We start from the raw sequence: 23,097 nt of genomic DNA, 5'->3' as shown, positions 1-23,097 counted from the left end.
GGATCCTACATAATAAAGAGCTAATAACGGTAATTAGGTCGAACTGCAGAACGACAGTCCGGACAACCTTCCGGACAAAATCTGGGCTGCAAGAGCCGAGCCCCTTGCACGAATTTCAAACATCAGGCTTTTAGTTCAATGATTCTCTCTCATCGATGTTTCTAACTCTCTATCCCTCTCTCTTCCTTTCTGTAAAAAAAAAAAATCAATAAAACGTATTTTAAAAAAAATCAAAACTCCAGTCTGGAACCGGTAAGACTAGGACAGTCTTGGCTGTAAGACTAGGACAGTCACCTCCCATCTCTAAGCCTCCTTTCTTCCTTCTGAAAAATGACACGAAGGCTGGGTCCTATCTGGCGGGTCCCCCGAGGACTTGAGCTATCTAGGCGCCAGGAACCTCTCGGTTTTGCCTCTGGCGCCACCTGAGGGAGGGATGCGGAGCCAAGTTCTCGGGAGGCGGAGCCAAACCTGTAAATGAGATGGAAACCCCTTCCCTGCGCCTGATCTCCAGAAAAGTCCAGACTGCCACTGCTCTGGGCCTGGGAGGCCCGGGACCGGACTGGTGAGCGCCCTATTTTATCCTCACCCCGAATCCCCGCTCTCCGAGTGAGGACAGGGAGGATCAGCCGGCCATGCCGCCTATCTCAGGCTCCAGCCGGGCTTCCCTCTGCGGACCCCTGTCCGCCACCTGTGCATCGGACCCTGTGGGATAACGGCTCTTAAACCCGGGACAGCCGACAGCAGGGTGCAGACTCACCTGCAGCTTTGGGCAGACAGCGGTTCTGTGGGGTTTTCATTGATGAGAGGGAGAGAGATGGCACATGCCCTGACTAGGCATGGGCCCGACCCGAATTTACCGGGCAACGTCTCCGGGGACCCAGAGGATGATCCGACGAACCGAGGGGGCCGGGGCACAACAACAATGAAACAGGTGCTTGGGCCGGAGGCGGGGTGCTTTAGAGACCTCTAGGGGTCCCTGCAGGGAACTACCACGCCCCTGCCCCTCGTGGGGGGGCACCCCCTCCCCTATTGGCCCCGCCCCCGCCGGCCCCTCCCCGCTGGCACCGGGGCGGGAGGGGAAGAAAGATTGTCTCAAGTTTTCGCAGAGCTTCCTCGTCCCCAGTGCGACCCGAACCCAGAAGCTCCTGAAGTCACCCCCACTTTCCAACGCCCCTGCGCCCCCGTCCCCTTCAGGACCCCCGTCCTCTCCCGCCCCCCAACTCCCCTGCCCCCTGGACATCTCCGGCCCCTCGACGGCCCCGCCCGCCCCCATGGTCCGCTCCTACAGCGACAGGGCGCTGGCCGCGCTGGTCCTGCTGGGGGTGCCGGCGGCCGTGCTGGCGGCGCTGGGCGCGCAGCTGCTGTTCCAGCTGCAGGCCGGCCGCGCCGAGCTGCGGGGGGCGCGCGCCGACGGGCTGGGCGCGGAGCTGGGCGCGGGGCCGGGGCTGCCCGAGGACGCGGCCGGGGCGCTGCTGCCGCTGGCCGCCGCGCTGGCCGCGCTGGTCCTGGTGCTGAGCCTCGCCTGCCTGCTGCTCGCCGCGCTCTGCGGCCACCTGGGCGCCGAGCTGGCCCGCGGGCCCGGCTCCGGCAGGTAGGAGGACTGGCGAGCCCAGGAGAGCCACTACCACTCTCTGGGCCTCAGGTTGGGGGGTGGGGGGATGGCTTTCCTTCCTTCCCCATCCCTCCATCCATGTACCCTTCCCCCCTCCCTCCTTTCTTCCATCCCTGCCTCCCTCTCTCTGTTCTGTTATTGAAAATGTACAGCAGGTGGAACTACTGCTGCGACCCTCCTCCTCCCCGCCCCACGCCCCGCCCGCTTTACATATGTGCCCACGGAGGCTCAGAGAGGGCCAGGGGGCGGCTAGCTCTCTGGCGGAAGCTCTTGTCCTTCAGGGGGGATTGGGCTCTGAGTGCAAAGAGACCCTGGGTCAGGCTTAGGGTTGATAGTGATGGGTCCATGAGTGGGTGGATGGGTGCATGGATGGGTGGATTAGTGGCCGGATGAGTTTATAGGGCGTGGTTAAATGGATGGGTAGCTATATGGCTGAATAATCGACAGGAATGGATGGATGGTGAATGGTGGCAAACATTCACCTGGAACAATGGGTGAGTGTCCAGAATGGATCCTCACACAGATCTTGTTTCCCCCAAAGCTGGGCCGCTCCCTCCCTCTCTCCCCAGCCTCCCCCAGCCAGCTCCACCCCAGAGCCCTCTCTTCCTGCCCCTCCCCCAGCCAGCTCCACCCCAGAGTCCCTCTTCTTGCCCCTCCCCCAGGTCTGACTGGTTCTTCTACGACTGCCGCCTCCTCAGGCACGTGGCCGTGGGCCTCTTCTGCTGCGGGGTCTCCGTCTACCTGGCAGGTGCGTGCTGGGGCAGGACGTGGGTGCAGGGGCCCTGGGTGGGGATGGCCAGGGCTGATGATCCCATTACTGGGTCAACTCTGGAGCCCCCATGCCAGTGTTTTTCTCACTGGGGGGCGGGGGAGTCGTCTTGGGAAAATTCCTTCTGTGCCTCAGTTTCCTCATCAGTACAATGGGATGGTAACAGTTTGTTGCTTCATAGAATTGCAGAGAGGATTTTGAGTTAATCCCCCTAAAAGCCCACAGATGGCATCTGGCTCCAGAGGGGTGGGGGTGGAGGTGGGGGGGGGGGTGGGGATTCATAAGTAGTACCTGTCTTCAGAACACTCCTGATTCTTCAGTTTTCTACTTTTGGTTTTGAACAAAACTTTCTATGTCCTTGGTAGTTTCAGGAGATAGTTTCAGAGGTTGGTCTTAGCAAAAAACTCTTTTGGTTACAAATATATACCAGAACTTTCAGCTCAAGAATGGCTTAAGGAGCTGGTGGGGGTTGGGAGGGCGGGGGGAGATACTCTGTATAAACCAGAAATGCAATGTAAAACCCCCAAGCATGAAGGAGAGTAAAAACAATTAGCTGGCTGCCAGAGGACACATCACCCTCTTTTCCTCCCTGACTTTTATTATTTATTTATTTATTTATTTATTTATTAAATATATTTTATTGATTTTTTACAGAGAGAAAGGGAGAGATATAGAGAGCTAGAAACGTCGATGAGAGAGAAACATTGACCAGCTGCCTCTTGCACTCCCCCCACTGGGGATGCGCCCGCAACTCAGGTACATGCCCTTAACCAGAATCTAACCCGGGACCCTGCAGTCCGCAGACCAATGCTCTACCACTGAGCCAAACCGGTTTCTGCCCTCCCTGACTTTTAATACCTTAGATCAGTGTTCTCACCCACACCTGCTGGTAAAGGCATCAAATCATCAAGTTTCTTTAAAGAGACTCCGGACGTGTTATATTTTGTTATAATCTTGACAAATCTTCAGGAGACACAATTAAAATACATACTTATGAGATGTGAGCGTAGGGCTCACTCTGGGAATTTGTATGTGAAGTGCAGGGAACTCTGCTTAACTTTTGTTGTTTGGCTTAAGAAAATGCTCCAGACATGGAATGTGTGTTGTTTTTTTAAAGGAGAGTAGAGCCCTAGCCGGTTTTCCCAGTGGTTAGAGCATCAGCTCTGTGACTGAAGGGTCCCAGGTTCAATTATGGCCATGGACACATACCTCAGTGACAGGCCTGACCCCTGGCCTTGGGTCGGGGTGCATGTAGGAGGCAACCAAGGGATAGGAGATGTTTCTCTCTCTGTCTCTTCCCCTTCCTTCCACTCTCTCTAAAAATCAATGGAAAAAGTACCCTTGAGTGAGGATTAACAACAACAAAGAGAGTGGATGGGGTGACTATCTGAAGAGACCAGGGGATTGTTGGCCCCAGATGGGATTGAATCCAGCTGCTCAAACCAGGCCATCAGAAATGCCTCCAGCTTCCCCTTAGAAAGATGCTTGCATCCGTGCTTTTGACAAAATGCCTACAACCTCCCGTCTTTTCATGAGCCAGCAAACATGTTGGAGACTTATAGAATAAAGTATCCTCATTTTAATATATTTTAATTGATTTTTTACAGAGAGAAAGGGAGAGAAATAGAGAGCTAGAAATGTCAATGAGAGAGAATCACCGACCAGCTGCCTCTTGCACACCCCCTACCGGGGATGTGCCCACAACCAATGTACATGCCCTTGACCGGAATCGAACCTGGGACCTTTCAGTCCGCAGACCGACGCTCTACCACTGAGCCAAACCAGTTTTGGCAAAGTATCCTCATTTTAAAATATGAGAAAACTCACAAAGCGGGGGAGGTAACTATGTCAGTCTCATCAAGCATTAGAGTAAGAATTCATTCAGCTCCCATTTAGAGTCTGTCTGAGGTTAGGAGACCTCACTTGGCAAGAATCCCCCCATCTGGCCAGTCAACCCTCCATTCACTGCTAACCAGAGCCAAAAGAATAATTATAAAGACCTTTTCAAAACTGTTCAGAGCCCTGACCGGTTTGGCTCAGTGGATAGAGCGTCGGCCTGCATACTCAAGGGTCCCAGGTTTGATTCCGGTCAGGGGCATGTACCTTGGTTGCGAGCACATCCCCAGTAGGCGGTGTGGAGGAGGCAGCTGATAGATGTTACTCTCTCATCAGTGTTTCTAACTCTGTCACTCTCCCTTCCTCTCTGTAAAAAATCAATAAAATGGAATGTTCAGAGCCGCACGCTCTTTCTCCCTTGAGCACACCTCCGCCTGCCCCCCTCTCCTTCCCAGGCTCTGTGGATAGAGTGTGTCCTCTCTTTCTTTGTCCTAGGCTCCAGGGGCCCTTCTTTTGCCTCTGTAACTCGTTTCCTATGCCCACATAGCCCAGTTGGCTCACGTCTTCCACCACTGTAACCTTCTAAGTATACTGTCTCTTATAATTTGAAAAAGCAATTGTTTAGAGTGAAAACGTCCTTGGCCTTACTTTAATATCAGATACAATGTGTCATCTTCAAAAGCAAGAGGACAGAGCCAAAGAAGGCATAAAAACACCCCCATAAGGTGCCAGGAAATCCTCTGTCAGCCCTCGGCTTCTCTCACAAGTTCCCCAGGGGTTGCACTAAGAAAATGTCTGGGTTCTCACATCCCAAACAAAAGTCTTAGCGCTGAACTCTAATTGGCTGAGCTTGGGTCATGTGAAAGCCCTGCACCAATCACTACAAGACAGGAAGCAATGGTCTGATTGGCCACGCCTAGCACTCTACAGGTCACTGATGCCACAGGGGTGGGGTGGGTCCGAGCTTCTAGACCAGCCTCCAGGGTGGGGACGGGGACTGAACTGGCAGTTCTCAATGGGGGCTGACTCTATGCCCCAGGGAATATTTGGCAATATCTGGAGACGTTTCTGGTTGTCACACAGGTGGGAGAAAGGTACTATTGGTATCTAGGATATAGACACTGATAAATGTTTCCACAGTAATGAATGGCGCCAGCTGAATGCTGGACAGAGGGACAAAGAACCAGCGAGGTCCTCAAGGCCAGGCCACCAACCATCTCAGTCAGATTAGCAAACCAAGGCCGGAGAGGTTGGTTTTGCTCAAGGCCAATGACAGGGATTCAGAAAACCTGAGATCTGGGTTGTTTTCATTGTGGTAAAGTGCACATAACAAAATTCACCCTTTTATGGTAAAATTGACTTCATGATTATCTATTTGTGGGTTGTGAGAAGATTGATGACTTCCACATGTCTACCGAGTTGGACAGTTTTGTTTTGTTTTTTAATATATTTTATTGACTTTTTACAGAGAGGAAGGGAGAGGGATAGAGAGCTAGAAACATTGATTCAGCTGCCTCCTGCACACTCCCTAGTGGGGATGTGCCCACAACCAAGGTACATGACCTTGACCGGAATAGAACCTGGGACCTTTCATTCCACAGACTGACACTCTATCCTCTGAGCCAAACCGGTTTCAGCGAGTTGGACAGTTTTGAATGGTCCCTAAGCCTGACCCTGGGCAGGGACCCAGCTGATCCCAGACCTGGGGGTCCCACCAGCCTTGGCCATCTGCCCCCTGGGTCCTTGGGCAGCTGCAGACTCCCTCTGCACCGGGGAGTGGGGGCAGGAGACAGTGAGCATGAGCATGCCCAGTGAGCGTGGTGGCTCTTGGCGAGCACGATGAATATCCACGAAGAGGATAAAGTGAGAATAAACGTTATGGGCCAGGTGCCCCCTCTTTGGGAAGCTCTCCCGGGACTTGGGGAGCGAATGTTTGTAGACTGAGTAAACGGGAAACACTTCCTTCCTCAGGCCTAGCCATCTATGCTCTGCTGCTCTTCGAGATCGAGGCGGGAGCAGCCGCCGCCGCCATCCTCGGCTTGGGCGCCCTGGCCCTGGTGGCCGTGCTGACCCACACGCTGCTCCGGGCGGCCCAAGCCAGCCGCCGTGGCCTCCGGGAGCTGCCCCTGCCGCGCTTCGAAGACGACCCCGCCCACTCCGCCGAAGTCTCCAAGGCCGGCCCCAGGGCGCCGCCCCAGCAGGGTACCCACCGCCAAATCCCCTACTCATTCTGCCCGGAACCCGGGGATGCCCTCAGACCCTCCGGCACTGCCTCCGTGCCTGCACCGGCGGGGGGTGCCCGGGAGAGCGGCCTGCCTGCAGCCTGCATGCACCGGACACTGCTGGTCGGCGGGGGGCCCTGGGACGGGGTCACCCATGAGATGCGCAGCATGCTGGGACACAGGCCAGGGGGCTTGGGGAAAGATTCCACGCTGGTGTGAGCTCAGGGGTCAGCGTGGAGAGCTGGTGGTGGGCAGCAGAAAGAGGGCTCTGCGGGGATCAGTCACAGTATCTGCACAGCTTGGTTTCTCTCTCAGTTCATAGCGTCCCTGGCTTTGGCCCTCCACGCTGCCTCATGGCACAGAATGGCTGCCAGGGCTCCCGCCTTCACATCCTCATTCAGAGAGGAAGGCAGAGGCCAGGGCTGGCTCCGCATCTTTCCAAAGTCTTCCCTGGGGGCCTTGGGACCTTTCTGCTTATTTCTCACTGATCAGGACGTGCTGCAGGGGAGACTGGGAAATGCAATACGCAGACAGACACTGCGGTTCTGGGATAGGCAGGAGGGGAGGGTGGGGCTTAGGCAGTGGTTCTCTAAATGTCTCCGTCCATTTTACAGATGAGGAAACCGAGGCCAGAGAGGGGCTGTGACTCACCACGGGTCCCCCGGCCAGTACTGAGCACCAGAGCCAGGTCCTGTAACCCCCATGCTGCTGCCAGTGCAAGTCTCTGCGACTCCTTCCGGCTGTGAGCATTTGAAACCTTGGTGTGCAGAGCTCAGAGGAGCCCGGGGCCACAGCCGCCCTCAGGGGCTGCACCCAGACTCCTGGCTGTGGGTCCGTGGTGAGGGCTTCACCGCTCCGCGTCTCAGTTTCCTGGTCTATAACACGGGGACAGCACCGATCCCTCTGCCTAGGCTCCCATGAGACTCCGTTGTAAGCCATTCCGGGGGCCTGTGCACAGTAGGTTGTCAGTGTGTGGCAGCCTGTGCTGCTGTCAGTCGGGGCACCTGGTAGCTGGGAAAGATGGTCAGGCTCTGGGGCTCACGGACCAGCAGGCTTAGTGGGTAACTCAGAGCCCTGGGAGTCTCCAGGGCCCTGGCCCCACGCCCATCCTGCAAATAAACTCTAGCCTTACTGTCTCCCTGTCACTTAGCCACACCTGAATGGGCTCTGTGGCCAAGCCCAAGCTTGTGTAGGAGTGGGGGGGGGGGGGCAGGAGTGAGGGGGGAAGATAGGAGTGAGGGGAGAGGGCAGGAGGGAGGGGGGGAGGGCAGGAAGGGGAGACCGGGGGTTTGCCCTGGGAACTGTCTCCCACAACTCTTCATGCATATACACTTCACCAGGGGTGGGCATAGTCTGACCCCTCCTCCACACACACACATCCGCCCAAATGTGCAGATGTCCCAGGAATTCTCCAGCCTGCCCCTTCCTGAGCCACGAGGGCTCCAGGGCCCAAGGAGCAGGCTTGGCCTTCCAAGAGTCCTAAGGAAACCCCCTTAGGACTCTTCCCAATGGGCAGGGAAGGGGCAGCACCCAGCAGGACCTGGCCTTGGGCAGGGACCCAGCTGATCCCAGACCAGCCTTGGCCATCTGCCCCCTGGATCCAGGGAAGCTGCAGACTCCCTCCGCCCCGGGGAGTGGGGGCAGGAGGCTGTGCATGAGCATGCCCAGTGAGCGTGGGCTCCTGGTGAGCACGATGAATATCAGCAAAGAGGATAAAATAAGAATAAATGTTATGGGCCAGGTGCTTTCCTGTCCTCGGTTCATCTTCAGGGCAGCCCCTCTCACAGGTGGGGAAACTGAGGCCAGCCAGCAGCAATGGCTGGAACCCCATCACGGAGGATCCAGGACAGAGCAGGTTCCAGAGGATACGGGGGACTCCAGTTTCTAACACTCCCTGGAAGGGGCAGGCCTTGGGGACACAGGGTGGAAGAGAGAGGAGAGAGGAGGAAGGACCAGCTGGCTGCCAGTGCAGAGGCCTCACTCCTGGACTGGTCAGGGGAACTAGAAGCTGGCTCCTTGCCTCACAGCCAGGACTAGGGTGTCAGTACATTGAAGGAGCCCGAGAGGGTTGCAAACAGGTGCTCACACCAACCCTCGTGCACGCACGCTCACAGCTGTTCTAGGACAATCACCAAAAAGCCCGCAAGCTGGTGAATGGATGAGCAAAGTGTGGTCCAGCCACACAAAGGAATGAAGCACTGGCACATGCTACAACCTTCACACTGAGTGAAAGAGCCAGACAGAGGGCCCCATATTGTACGATTCCATCTGTATGAAGTGCCCAAATCATGCAAATCCAGAGATGGAAAGCAGATTGGTGGCTGCCAGGAGCTGGGGCTGACTGCTGGTGGGCCTCCTTTTGGGGTGATGAATGTTCCGGAAGTGTAGAGGTTACGTCACTGCTCAGGGTCACCCGCTAGCTAGCTAGCTTTCTGGGACTGTGTCTCCAGAAAGGTCCCTTGTCCCGCTTGGGAGCGGGGTTCCCACAATGCCTGGCTCTCAGCGCCCAGAAGCGAGCAAAACGCCGGAGAGGTCAGGCTTCATTCCCTCTGCAGCCCAAGATTTTTTTAAAAAAAATATATATATATTATTGATTTTTTACAGAGAGGAAATGAGAGGGATAGAGAGCTAGAAACATCGATGAGAGAGAATCATTGATCAGCTACCTCTTGCACTCTCCCTACTGGGGATGTGCCTGCAACCCAAGTACATGCTCTTGATAGGAATCGAACCCGGGACCTTTCAGTGCGCAGGCTGACACTCTATCCACTGAGCCAAACCAGTTTCAGCTGTAGCCCAAGATGATGTCAACTCAGCCTGAGGCTGTTGGATTTTTTTCCCCCCACAAGTATATTTTTATTGATTTCAGAGAGGAAGGGAGAGGGAGAGACAGAAACATTAATGGCCAGTTGCCTCCTGCACACCCCCTACTGGGAACTGAGCCCGCAACCTGGGCATGTGCCCTTGACCAGAATCAAATCCAGGACCCTTCAGTCCGCAGGCCAAGGCTCCAACCACTGAGCCAAACCAGCGAGGGCGCCTGGGGCTGTTTGGATTGATGGCCCTGATCCCTCTGGGACGCTGTGAGGGCCAGGCCCAGCAGGGCACAGAGGGTGGGGATTTTGCAGGGTCATGTGACAGCTGGTCCAGTTAGACCATGGCCAGCACAGGTCACCCGAGGGCCGCGATCACACAGGCTGCCCTGGAAAGTGATCCAGGGATGGTTTCGGGGTAGCCGAGAAGGCAACCAGGGAAAACAAACAGCCTCTGCTTTCCAGCCAGATTGAATTCCGGGCCGGCGCCAGAGCAGCCGGGCGGGCCTGGCAGGGCAGAGCCCGCAGGGGAGATGTGAGATAGCTCAGCACCGGAGGCCTAGTTTTCTCAGGGCAGCGGAGCGCGTGGGGGAGGGCCCACCTGTGCCTGGCTTCCCCCGCCCCTCCCAGACAGCTGTCTGCCCTATTCCACCCCAGAGGGGCTGGCCCCCAGACTCCAGAGAGGGGCTGCCCCCCCCCCCAGACCCCAGAGAGGGGCTGCCCCCCCCAGACCCCAGAGAGGGGCTGGCCCTCCCCCCAGACCCCAGAGAGGGGCTGCCCCCCCCCCGACCCCAGAGAGGGGCTGCCTTCCCCCCCCCCGACCCCAGAGAGGGGCTGCCCCCCCCCGACCCCAGAGAGGGGCTGCCCCCCCCCCCCGACCCCAGAGAGGGGCTGCCCCCCCCGACCCCAGAGAGGGGCTGCCCCCCCCGACCCCAGAGAGGGGCTGCCCCCCCCAGACCCCAGAGAGGGGCTGCCCCCCCCAGACCCCAGAGAGGGGCTGCCTTCCCCCCCCCAGACCCCAGAGAGGGGCTGCCTTCCCCCCCCAGACCCCAGAGAGGGGCTGCCTTCCCCCCCCCCAGACCCCAAAGAGGGGCTGCCCCCCCAGACCCCAGAGAGGGGCTGCCCCCCCAGACCCCAGAGAGGGGCTGCCCCCCCCCAGACCCCAGAGAGGGGCTGCCCCCCCCAGACCCCAGAGAGGGGCTGCCCCCCCCCAGACCCCAGAGAGGGGCTGCCCCCCCCAGACCCCAGAGAGGGGCTGCCTTCCCCCCCCCCCGACCCCAGAGAAGGGCCGCCCCCCCCCCGACCCCAGAGAGGGGCCGCCCCCCCCCGACCCCAGAGAGGGGCTGGCCCCCCCAGACCCCAGAGAGGGGCTGCCCCCCCGCCCCAGACCCCAGAGAGGGACTGCCTTCCCCCCCCAGACCCCAGAGAGGGGCTGCCTTCCCCCCCCAGACCCCAGAGAGGGGCTGCCCCCCCCCAGACCCCAGAGAGGGGCTGCCCCCCCAGACCCCAGAGAGGGACTGCCCCCCCCCAGACCCCAGAGAGGGGCTCCTCCCCCCCCCCCCTCTCCCCGAGCAGAAACCCTCTTCCCTCAGACCGCTGTGCAGGGCGGTCTCCCCACTCAGACTCCTGGGGTAGTGTTGTTAGACATCAGGGCCTGGTTGGGTGGTTTGTCCCTTTAAGTCCCAGGGGACCGATTCTGGCCAGTGAGCTGTGACCTGAACTTGAACAAGGTACCTCCTAGCCAGGCCATTTAACCGATAGTGCCGGGCTTTTCTGAGCCCGCCCGCCCAGGACAGATGGTGGCTGCCCCTCCAGGTGATTTCCACACAACGACCGACCCGCAGAGCCCATGGTGTGGATGAGATTTCCTGAGCCAGAGACACCCGGGCTTCCCTGAGGCTGCGGGGACGTAGGGAGAGCAGAGGAGGCGCACACACGTGGCAGGGGGGCCTGGGGCAGGTGACGTCACAATTCCCGCCCACCCTCATTATTCGCGATCCCGTGTTCGCACGCTGTTCTCTTATGGCTGAAACGTATCTGTAAACCCCAAACCCAAACACTCCTGTGCTTCCGCGGTCCCCGGAGGACATGGGCAGCGGGGGCGGGACAAGGTGGCAGCCCGCCGCTGCTCCAGCTCGGCCTGTACACAGTCCCCTTTGTGGCCTGCTCTCCCCGTTTCTGTGCTTCCTCGGCATTTCGCCCTTTAGAAAGGCCCCCACGCGTGGTGCCCCCGGGCCCCGGAGGCGGCCTCCTCCGCTCAGGGAAGGCCCGTGTGAGGGGAGCTCCGTTCAGGGAGTCACTGCTGTTGGCAGCGAGTTCACTGTGGACGATGCGGCAGTGAACCCGGCTCTGCGGGTCGGTCGTTGTGTGGAAATCACCTGGAGGGCAGCCACCATCTCCTGTCCGCGGCTGGCGGACTCAGAGAAGTCCGGCACTATCAGTTGAATGGCCTGGGTGTCAATCACTCGACAAAAATGTGACCCAGCTGCTCACAGAACCCCACCCATTTCCCTGAGGAACCCAATATCTACTAACTCGGTTTTCTCTGCAGTTTTATAAACGGGAACTTCTGCGAATAACGAGGGCCGGCCAGTGTACCCACAGCCCAGGTGTGACCGAGGCTGCCCGCTGCCTCGGGGCCACCGTCTGTGAGACGGGGACACGGCGGGCTTCCCACGGGCTGTGGGAGGATTGGTGAGACAGCCGTCTCAGGCGCTGCGAGGTGGTCCCCGGGACACTCGAAGCCGTTACCGTTACGTTACTACACTCAAGGGCGGGAAGCAGGACGGGGTCTTCCTGTGACCTGGACTCCGGGCCTCAGTTTCCACTCGGCAGGACGGGAGGAGCGGCAGGGCCACCTCCGCTGGGATCTCACACGCCTCTCGGGTGCACGGCTGTCCGGCTCGCACGAGGTGAAGGCCACGGCCACACGCAGGACCAGGGTCGGACTCCGGACGCAGAGTGCATAGTGTTTATTGCCCAGAGGACAGCCCGCGGCCTCCGGGCACAGAGAGTCTTGACACAAATGACGTGAAGGCACCGTTTCCATCTGGCCCCACCTCTGCCCTTTGGGGCCCGGGCCAGGAGACCCCCTCAGGCCAGGCAGGTCCACCCCCGCCGGGCTAGCAGCTCCCCATGTGGCTGAGGTTCCAGAATGCCCAGTGCGGCCAAGGCCCCCAGCACGAGCTCGGGTGGGGCAGCTGCCAGTCCTGGGGGTGTGGGTGGGGCCTCTTCCCTAGAACAGGAAGGGCTAGGACACACTGGGGGGCAGGCGTGCGGCTGCTGTCTTCTCCACCACGAAGCCGTAGTTGTACTGAGGGGGAGGAAGAGCACAGAGTGAGGGAGGGGCGTGGAGGCTGCTGTGAGGAATGGGGGGTGGGAGGGAGCCATTTGGGGACTAAGTGATCTCCAGCCCTGGAGAGGTGGGGTGCAGCTGGGGGAGACAGGTGGCCTGTGTGGGGGAGGGTCCCAGCACCCCCTACCCTTCCTCCCCGCCCCAGCACCTACCTCCTCCTCAATGTCCGCCAGCGACTTGATGGTCAGATCAGCGAAGGCAGAGAAGGCCTGGTGGGCAGGGGCAGGTCAGATTGGACCCAGACCCCTATCTGGAACCCCATTCCCTCATGGTCGAGCCTCTCTCAATATCTGCCTGGACGACCCCTCCCCCTTCTGGCCACAGCCACTAGCCAGCAGCAGACTCCCCATGCCCTCCAGCCCCAGCACTTGGTCTCCAGCCTCCCCCACCCCAGAAACTCGGCTCTGCTGGGCTGGGGCCTGGATGATGGTCCCTGTGCTCCTGTCTAGGAAGGTGATGGGCAGGGCAGCCCCACGCTCCCCCGGGGCGCAGACTCACCAGCGGGCCGCAGCTCTTGCCCTCGAATCGGGGGTGCAGCGTGAAGGGGACCCCGTCCATGGCTGAGGAAAGCACGGGATGGGGAGTAAGAAACTGAGGGGCAGGGCTGCTGCCACCCCAGAGGCCCCCCCCCCCCCCCCCCGGCCAGTTTTACTTTAAATCCTCACGAGAGGATCTGTTTACTGATTTAGAGAGAGACGAAGGGAGGGAAAGAACATTGAGGGAGAAACAGCCACCAGTTGCCTTCTGTGCACACCCAACTGGGGACGGAAGCCACAACCAGGGTGTGCCCGACTGGGAACTGAACCCAAACCTTTTGTTGTGAGAGAGGACACGCCAACCAGCTGAACCACACGGGCCAGGGCAGTGCGGAATGGGGTGGGGCCAGGCCTGGTTCCGACCGTGGCCACGCCCCTTCTGGGCTGTATAAACCTTTGGCCAGTCGCACCCAACCTCAACCCCAACCGGCTCTGCACTCACCTGAGATGCCATAGAGGTTGGAGGCCTCGTAGATAGAGTCACTCCTCCGCAGGGTGGAGGCCCTGGAGCCCAGTCTCGACAAGGTCCCCTCTGGGTGGCCGCCCTTGCTGGTGGTGACGGGACAGCCCAGGTCAGACCTGACCACGCCCCCAGCACCGCCCCCATCCCTGAGCCCGAGCACTCACCCGGGCTGGCTGGGTTGGTCCAAGGAGAGGCCCTGCATGTCCCGGCTGAGAGTTCGGGGCTTGGGCACTGGCCGAGGGGCCTTTGCCTTCTTGCACCAGATGGCAAAACCGCCCATGTCCCTAGATGGGGAGGGAGGGGGAGGGGTGTTCTGGCCCAGGCAGAGCCAGGGCTGAGAACAGCGGCCAGAAGAAGAGAAGAGAGGAGGAACTCGGCCCTCGGGGTGACCCCCGCCTTTTGCAGGATTTTCCTTCCAGCATCTCAGCCCACATCTTAAGCAATTGCTGGATCCCATCACTGTACTCTGAACTTCAGACACACCAACTCATTTATCCCTTATGATGACCCTACAAGACCAGCACAACTGTCCCTTTAAAAGTGTGGAAACTGAGGCCCAGAGAGGTGGTAGAAGGGAAGGGATGGAGGCCTCAGGGGAGTCTCTGAGGATCAGAGTGTACACATGGGAGTTGGGGAGCAAGGAAGGAGGCCAAAAGCTGGGGGGAAGTCCGAACCTTCCCCTCACCTTCCTCTTTCCCCAGGTGTGTGACCTCTGCTTTTCTCTCTCCTAAGTTCCAAGGGCGCTTCTACCACCTCTGTAACTTTCTAAATAAACTCTCTCTTAGAGAGTGAAGGGGGGCGGGGCGGGGAATGCCCTACCCCAGTGGTCGGCAAACTCATTAGTCAACAGAGTGGCAAACCGAGACTCGAGAGCCACAGTTTGCCGACCAAGGCCCTACCCTATCCGAAGGTATCCAGGCACCGTCTTGGTCTTCCCGCTCAGCCGGATGTCAAACACAGCTGTGTCCGCAGCTCCCAGGGGCACCAACTTCATACACAGGCGTTTCTTCTTAGACATGGAGGCCTCTGAGGGGGCGGGGGGCGTGAGAAGAGGGAAAAGCGGGGAAGGGACCCAAAAATGGCAGTCGCCACGGCACTGTTTAAGGCAGTCACCGGGTGGTGTTTCTCTCTCTGGTTAAGCCGTGAATGATGGAGCCCTAGGCGAGAACCCCATGCAGCCCCCAGGAGCCTTTGGGGCAGGCTAATCTCTGGCGACAGGAAGGGGCATTCACAGGGTGACGGTGTGCACCACCGTGAGGATGGGTAGCTATGGAGTCAGACAGAACTGAGTGCCCGTGAGGCAAATCCCACCCACCACACGTTTCCCTAAAAATGGTTTTTCCATTTTTAAAGAGGGCGGGGAGCGTGAGAGAATATGCCACAGACACCACCTGGCTTGCAAAGCCTAAAATATTTATTAGGTGGCCCTTTACAGAAAAAAGCTTGCTAACTCCAGTGTCAATGGGTATACGTGAGGCAGGGAAAGCCAGATGGTTAGAAAGCAGGGCCGTCAGGGCTAGAACGGCACTCCAGGGCTGCGGAGGGCGAAATGTCAGCTAGCCCCGAGAGAAGTCGCAGTGTGAAAAAGCCTGGGAACGGAAAAAGCGAACTGCGCTTGGCTGGTGTGGCTCAGTGGTGGAGCATGGATCCCTGGACCAGGACATCCCAGTGGGATCTCCAGTCAGGGCACAAGCTTCTGTTGGGAACTCGATCCCCAGTAGGGGGCGTGCAGGAGGCAACCCATCAGTGATTCTCATCATGGATGTTTCCATCCCTCTTCTCTGAAATCCGTTTTTTAAAAAAAACATTTAAAAGAGAACTGCGCGTGGTTGAACTTGGCTGCGGTGTAAGGAGATGGAGTAGTAACTACTACTAAACAGGTCTCTGTTGTTACTCTCGGAGAGAGACTGTGCTAATGGCACATTTTTACGCAGGGTAGGGCCGGTCACCCCGCCCTGGAACGGAGCTCCGAGTCCTCAGCCAACCCAGTGAGTCAGGGGGTGGCCGAGGCTCAGAGATCGCGCCTGTCACCCTCCATCCCTCTCCGTGGTCCTCCCTGCAGGGACGCGGGCGCACCCCCTCCCCCAAACCCACCCCCCCAGCCTCCGACGCGAGCCTCACTGGAGTCCAGGGGGTCGCAGACCGGGGAGAAGCCCGGCGGGAGGGGGCTCTTGTCCAGCAGGACTTGGATATCGGCCACCACGTTCTCCTGCGGATTCTGGGGGGTCGGGCGGGGGAGAACACAGCGAGTCACCGAGCAGCGGGGCCGGCGCGCCTGGCGCAGGGCCCCGCGACTGGACCGGGGCAGTGGGCGGACCGCGGGATTCCGGGGTGCGGGCGCCCCTTACCTCCAGGCCGCCCAAGGGGCTGAGGCACAGGAAGTAGCCGGATTTCTGCGCGAAGCTCTTGCCGAAGCTGGCGGGCGCCCCCTCCACGGTGCAGGAGATCTACGGCGGGACGGGGGTCAGCGCCCGGCGCCCGTCCAGCCGCAGCCTCCAGTGCCCCCCGTCTAACCCCTGCCCCCCGACGCCGCTCACCGCGCTGAATCCCCGAGGCGGGGGCGCCGAGGCCGACGACCAGACCAGGCCGGCCAGGGGCATCGCGTCAGGCCCCGGATCCATCCTTCAAGCCAAGCGCCGAAGGTGGTGGACCGCCTCGGGTTTCGGAGTCGCCGCCGGGCCACGGAGTTCGGGAAGGGGTCAGAACTTCAACTCCCAGAAGGCCCTGCGATGGCGGGGCCGTAAAGCGCCGTTTTGCGTATGCTCTGAAAGCCGCAGGCCAATCGCGAGGGGACGCGGAGCCACGCCCCCTTGCGTCGCCCAGGTGCGCCCGTAAACAAAGACGTTTGCGGAAAGCCGTCTTCCTTCCTTCCTTCTCATGCCCAGCAACTTCCGCTGGAAATGTCCCGGCTCAGCGCCAGCCACCAATGAGGTCAGAAGTGAACAGCCCATGTGTTCCCATTGAAGAACCCCATTAGTCCTGTCAGTGTAAGAAACATTCAGACCTATGAAGAATTTTTGTGAGTTCATTTGAGCCAAGCTGTCAACAAATGTTGGGAAGCAAAATCTCAAAGGATTGAGATGATGCTCTGGGGAAATGGCAATTTTGCACCTTGTTTTATACATTACAGTCAAAAGAGAAGATGTAAGAAACAGTACTGACCTGCTGGCAAAGTGGCAAACAAGTCCCAGCTTGGAGGGCACAGCCCTCTAAGGATAATTAAGCTTGATCTGGTGACTGCTCCCTAGATCTTTCCTGGGTAGCTCATGGGCTGTGGGAGGTGCAGCAAGTGCTGCCAAAACAAGTGAAATTTACTAGATTACCTTGTTTTCCTCTGACTATGAAATAAATAATCAGGTTGCCGTCTGGATCTGTTCCGTGGCTTTAGCCAAGCACAGAAGATCCACCTAGACCCAGCTTATTATCTTTGTCTGTCTTTTCTTCATCCTTCACCAGCCCTCCCTCAGGCTCCCCGAACCCTTGGCTGTGTTGGCACAGCACAAGAAGACATAAGTGTGTTACATGAAATCCATTGGTGATAGATTAGGGAAGCAGGAGGAAGCAAAGCAGGGGAAACCTCAGATATTAGATAAAAAGTAAAATGATAGACACACTTGTTTTACTTAAGTGAGTGCAGGATAGTTTGTTATATTGTAAATCAAAAGACACCTTAATCCATAAACCAAATTTATTTGGAGTCCTGTTCATTCCGCTAGCACTGGCAGGCCCAGAGGAAATCTTGCTTCTTAAATTCTGGGGCCCGATATGGTGGAAGTCTCCCTTATTTATATGTTTTCCAGCTCTTTGTTGTCCAAATTTGGAATGAGATCTCCGGACCTTCTGAGAAAAAGTCCTGTGTGCTGGGACAGGCCATGAGACCATATCTCAAGGCCTCGCCTGGTGCCAGCACTGACAACTCTGTCTGGAGCATAGTTTATGGCTTCTCTGGAATGGGAGTAGTCTTATTTTTCCCTATTATTTAAGCAAGCAAATGTTTACAGAAGCCAGAAGAGCAGGGTTAAAATTTTAAACAGCAGTTTTTACCCAAGATGGAGGTTACTATGCTTCTAGTTAACTACCAACAATAACAATGAGGGGATCTGCTTTCTGCAGAGTAACCAGGGCTGCCACCTCCATAACCACCATCATTACCAAATCCATGATAGCCATCCCCAATGCCACCATGTCCACCACTGCCCTGGCTGCCACCAGAGCCACCTGGACCCCTGAGGCTTCCTCCACGACCAAAGTTCCCACCAAAACCACCTCCACAACCACCACCGAGGTTTCCAGAACCACATCGGCCTCTTTGGGTGGATGAAGCACGAGCCATCTCTTGTTTAGATGGAGCTTTCCTCCTTCCCAGTTGTGGCCGTTCACAGGAGGGTATTTCTGAATGACGATCTTGCCTACAGAGTCACGGTCATCAAAGGGTACAGAAGCAAAGCCCCTCTGCCACTGCCATGGTCAGCCATGATTTCAATAACTTCCATTTTCCCGTACTGTTCAAACTAACCTCTTAGGTGATGTTCTTCAGTGTCTTCTTTACTTTTTGCTTTTTAAGTATATTTTATTGATTTTTTTACAGAGAGGAAGGAAGAAGGATAGAAAGTTAGAAACATCGGTGAGAGAGAAACATCAATCAGCTGCCTCCTGCACACCCTGTCCTGGGAATGAGCCTGCAACCAAGGTACATGCTCCTGACCGGAATCGAACCCGGGACCCCTCAGTCTGAGGGCCGATGCTCCATCCACTGAGCCAAACCAGCCAGGACCTTTTAAAAATATATGTATATATATTTTTTTATTTTAGAGAGGAAGGGAGAGGGAGACATAGAAACATCAACAATGAAAATCAGTGTTCACCTACCTCATGCACACCCCCTACTGGGAATCCAACTCTCATGTGCCCTTGACCAGAATCAAACCCAGGACCCTTCAGTCCACAGGCTGATGCTCTATCCACTAAGCCAAACCAGCTAGGGCCTCAGTGTCTTCTTTTAATACCACCGACAAAAACCTTTTTCACAGTTAAGTGGGCACCAGGTCTTTGAGAATCTTCTCTTGAGACAGCCCTCTTTGGGGCCTCAGCTCCTCCGTCCACCTTGCATTCATGGCTGCACCCACCACCTCCACAGTGGCATCACGACCAACCTAAAGCTTCTGATGTACCTGGTGTTTGGATCTCTCATTCACCACACAGCCTGTAAGCATCCCCATTGCTCGAAATGGCTCCTCAGACTCTCATGGTTTGTTTCAAAGCTCAAACCTCTGATAAAGAGCTTCTGCAGATGCTCTGGCTTCTTGGAAGACTCAGACTTAGACCTGACTACTGGAGGGGAAATGCCAACCATGCTTATTCCGCATTCATTGGCAGAAAGGAGTGATCTAAGGAATGTTTTGTTTTGTTTTTAATACTCACCTGAGGATATGAGAGAGAGAGAGAGAGAGAGAGAGAGAGAGAGAGAGAGAGAGAGAGAGAGGCTCCCACATGCACCCAGTTGAACCTGCAGCCTGGTATATGGTCTGACTGGGAATCGAACTCGCCACCTTTCGGTGCACAGGGCTATGCTCCAACCAACTAAGCCACACTGGCCAGGGCTGTCCTGAGGTTTTTATCTGTTTTCTCTAGGTGGGAATTTTAGGGGAAATCCCAGTGAAGGTCTCAGCAGAATATTCATTAGCTTTCCATGATGCAGAAGACCAAAAGAAGAAACCCAAGTGACGCTTAGAGACATGGAGTTACACAGCTTTATTATGCCTGTGGTCTCAGTGGAGTCACCTCCAAACTCTGAGCAAACCAATATGGTGGAAGCCCCTCTTTTATCACCTTTTGGTGTCTTTGTCCTCCAAATACAGACTATACTTCCGGACCTTTTACAGTCTTTGCAAAAAGCCACAGGTATTGGGTGTCTTGAGACCATACCTAAGGGCCTGGCCTGCTCCCAGCACTGATAACCCCCTCTGGGGGCTGTTTCATGGTTTATGGCCTCGATAAAATGAGAGCATTTAGGTAACAGGTCTTGCAAGACCAGATTGTGGAGAAAGGGGCAGTGACTTAATTATAGATTATCAAGAATGTACACTGAGCTTTCTGGCACAGATTCAGATTGCTACCCTCCCCATCCCCCTAAATACCAGAGTTACATTGGAATTACCTTTTTAGCTTTCTCATTCAGGTGAATCCTTTAGTATGCTGAAGCATCAAAATGAACTTGGTCAGTTTCACCTCTATCTTGGGTTAGTCCAGCTGTAATTGGTTTTCTGGCTCTAATTGTTTTCTTTCTTTCTTTGTTTGTTTCTTAAATCCTCATCCAACGATATTTTTTCCATTGTTTTTTGGAAAAAATAAGAGGGGGTTGCTGGGAGGCGGGTTGGGGGAGAGAGAGAGAAACATCAAACATAAGTGACACATTGACTGGTTGCCTTCCACTTGCATTCTCTGACAGGGGCCAAGGATAAAACCCACAACCCAGGTATGTGCCCTTGACCAGGAATCAAACCCATGACACTTCCTTGCATAGGCCATGCTCAAACCACTGAGCCCAATGGCCAGGCCTCAAATTGGTTTTGATTTGTTTGTTTGTTATCTGTTCCCCTGAGTAGGGTGAATTAAAGCATTTGCGTGCTCTCTCTCTCTCTCTCTCTCTCTTTTTCTTTCTTTCTTTCTTTTTTTTTTTTACATTAAAAAAAAGGCAACTTTTATTTACTCATCTCCTCTGTACAGACAACAGGTCAACCCAATCACACTAGTCCACTGCCAGAGACTAAGTCCAGGCCGGGACATCTGGTCAGCCCAAGAAGGCATTTGCTCTTAGATATTGTTGGTTGGAGAGGAGAGACTCAAATCATCTGCTCCAGGGTGTCTGTTAGGAAGGATAGGGTCTTGTGATTTATTAGCTGGCAGCTAATAGCTCAGCCATTTGTTCAGCTATTTGTCTCAATTTCCTCATTTCACATGTCAAGGAATTTTCCTAGTTTCTAACTAACCTGCCTCAGTACCAGTGAGAAACAGAAGTGCCCGACTGACCTTGAGGAGAAGGAGACTGGCAACTTTTACTACCATGGGGCAGACTCTCCCTCGTATCCAGGAAAAATCACATTCTCAACCCACCCCTTGATTATAGGAAGGGGAGTTCTTTTTTTTTTCTTTCCTTTTTTTCTTTTTAAATCAATCTTTATTGTTCATATTGTTACAAAGGTTCCTCATTTCTTCCCCCCTCCACCAGGTTCCCACCCCACCCTCAGCCCCCTCCCCATCCCCCATTGTCCTCATCCATAGGTGCAGTTTATGTTCAGTCTCTTCCTCCCTCCCTTTCCCCGATAGTAAATCCCTTTTCAGATAGTAAATCAGTTACTTAGCATTTTCTCATATCAATAATACCACCACATGCCCAATGATACATTTCACACAAAAGACATTTCCAAATAGGTCAACCAGCCTCATCCAGGCCCCACCCATGGCACTCACAGATCAACACCCCAGCCCTATACTAACTCAACACATCCAGATCTAAGCCTTCATCACTTGATTCAGCAGACCCTCAAGTTCCCACAAAAGTTTCCAGCCATGTCTGAGAGGCAGCCATGGGGCAGGGGCAGGCAAGGAGCGAGCTGTTCCAGGCTTGGCTGCTCCGGGCCTGGCCTCTGTTGCTCTGGTTTGTTCCACAACCAGTTGCTCCGGGTCTGGTCACCGCCGCTCCCAACCTAGTTGCTCTGGACCTGGCTGTTGCTGCTCCGGGCCTGGCCGCACCCGACCCGGCTGCTCCGGGCCTGGCCGCACCAGACCCGGCTGCTCCGGGCCTGGCTGCTCCCAGCCTGGCAGCTGCTGCTCCGGGCCTGGCCGCTCCCAGCCTGGCAGCTGCTGCTCTGGGCCTGGCCGCACCAGACGGCTGCTCTGGGCCTGGCCGCTCCCAGCCTGGCAGCCGCTGCTCCGGGCCTGGCCACTCCCAGCCTGGCAACCGCTGCTTTGGGCCTGGCCGCACAAGACCCGGCTGCTCCGGGCCTGGCCGCTCCCAGCCTGGCAGCCGCTGCTCCGGGCCTGGCCGCTCCCAGCCTGGCAACCGCTGCTCTGGGCCTAGCCGCACCAGACCCTGCTGCTCCGGGCCTGGCCGCTCCCAGCCTGGCAGCCGCTGCTCCTGGCATGGCTGCACCAGACCCGGCTGCTCTGGGCCCGGCTGCCCCGGGCCCGGCCGCTCCGAGTCTGGCCGCTCCCAGCCTGGATGCTCCGGGCTTGACTACTGCTGTTCTGGACCTGGCTGCTCCCAACCCGGCTGCTCTGGGCCCGGCTTCTCCGGGCCCGGCCACTCCTGGTCTGGGTGTTCCTGGACTGGCCACCCTGGGCTTGGCTGCCTCCGCCTCAGGCCTGGCTGCCACTGCCCCAGGTCTGGCTGCTCCAGTGCTGGCTGTTGTTGCTCTGGTTCTGGCTGCTGCTGCTCTGGGGCCTGGCCGTTGCTGCTTTGTGCCTGGGCACTCTAGGCCTGGCCGCCGCTGTTCCAACATTCTGTCCTTTTTTTTTTTTTAAACGCATTTATGTTGCAATGTTGGCTGGTGAGTTGAGTTCTGACTTAGTCTTTGATTTTTCAAGATCTTCTTTGTATTCTTTCTTAAGTAATATTACTATCTTTTGCTCTCACTTGATTTCTTCACATTGAGAACTTTGGTTTCTTCCTCCTTGTCCTGGGAGCTCAGCAGGTTGGCCTGTGGCACCCCTTTGTTCTCCGCGGGCTCCCGCGCTGCTCCAGCCTGTTGCCGGGGTCGGCGCCGCCCAGGAAGCAGCCCCCGGCCTTGGCTCCGTTGCCCGCACTCCAAGGTCGATGGCTCAGGGGCACCCCCCCCGCCCCTGGGGGCCCTGTTGCCCGGCTCCCTGCCAGCGCCCGGCTGGCTGGTGTCCGGCAGGGGCTCCTGCTCCCTGTCGCATTCCTCCAGTCTGGAGCTTTTTTTTTCTCCTTCCCGCTAGGGGAGTCTAGGATCAGAGTCAACAGACTGTCCTCTGTGCGCAGTGTGCATGACTCTGGGGGCTCTGCTTTTCACCTCTCCCCTGGGATTCCACCTCACAGCCCCGTCTCCCCCTACCCGAGCCTGGGTCCCCAGGGTCTGGTCCAGGACTGGGGTTCAGAGCAGTCCGGACTGAGGCTCAGCGCCGCCGGAGGCTTTGTTTCTTCCGGCTTGGGTAATCCAGCATCAGAGTCAACATTCAGTCCTCTGCACGCAATGTGCGCGCGACTCCGGGGGCCCTGCTTTTCGCTGCTCGCTTGGGATTCTGCCTCACAGCCCCGTCTCCCCCTGCCAGAGCCTGGGTCCCCAGAGTCTGGCCCATAACTGGGGGTCAGCGCTGCCGGTTCCGGGGTTTAGCCCAGGCTGGGGGTTTTATTTCCTTCCTGCTAGGGAACGCCAGGCAGCACCCAGCCCTCTCCTCCTCTCCGGCTGTGACCTTTCCGTGCGCGTGTGCGTGTGAGCGTGCAGCATGTCTCCGTACCTTAGGCTTTTTTT

At 56.9% G+C, this 23,097-nt stretch overlaps 2 protein-coding genes and 1 pseudogene across 3 annotated transcripts; 1 reads left to right on the top strand and 2 right to left on the bottom strand.

Moving 5' to 3' along the window:
- Window positions 1–921: 921 nt before the first annotated feature.
- TMEM221 (transmembrane protein 221) lies at window positions 922–7,569 on the top strand. Of its 2 annotated transcripts, XM_036450273.2 has the most exons (4): window positions 922–1,591; window positions 2,275–2,360; window positions 6,189–6,419; window positions 7,054–7,569. In XM_036450273.2, the coding sequence occupies exons 1-4, from the start codon at window positions 1,272–1,274 to the stop codon at window positions 7,083–7,085; spliced, it is 669 nt and encodes a 222-aa protein (XP_036306166.1). In that variant the 5' UTR covers window positions 922–1,271; the 3' UTR covers window positions 7,086–7,569. The 2 variants fall into 2 exon arrangements, with proteins under 2 accessions (XP_036306166.1, XP_036306165.1); XM_036450272.2 differs by having other exon boundaries at window positions 6,189–7,569.
- Window positions 7,570–12,208: 4,639 nt separating this feature from the next.
- Window positions 12,209–16,329, bottom strand: MVB12A (multivesicular body subunit 12A). The gene is made up of 9 exons (XM_036450274.2): window positions 16,144–16,329; window positions 15,955–16,053; window positions 15,728–15,824; window positions 14,506–14,632; window positions 13,771–13,890; window positions 13,586–13,692; window positions 13,106–13,167; window positions 12,760–12,816; window positions 12,209–12,565 (listed from the first exon to the last, which is right to left on the bottom strand). The coding sequence occupies exons 1-9, from the start codon at window positions 16,225–16,227 to the stop codon at window positions 12,503–12,505; spliced, it is 816 nt and encodes a 271-aa protein (XP_036306167.1). The 5' UTR covers window positions 16,228–16,329; the 3' UTR covers window positions 12,209–12,502.
- A 1,352-nt stretch (window positions 16,330–17,681) lies between these two features.
- Window positions 17,682–18,959, bottom strand: LOC118726118 (annotated as a pseudogene).
- Between the last annotated feature and the right edge of the window lie 4,138 nt (window positions 18,960–23,097).

The sequence above is a fragment of the Pipistrellus kuhlii genome, unplaced genomic scaffold (assembly GCF_014108245.1).
Source record: "Pipistrellus kuhlii isolate mPipKuh1 unplaced genomic scaffold, mPipKuh1.p scaffold_m20_p_21, whole genome shotgun sequence".
NCBI classification, from domain to species: domain Eukaryota; kingdom Metazoa; phylum Chordata; class Mammalia; order Chiroptera; family Vespertilionidae; genus Pipistrellus; species Pipistrellus kuhlii.
This window is presented reverse-complemented; position numbering and strand designations above follow the sequence as displayed.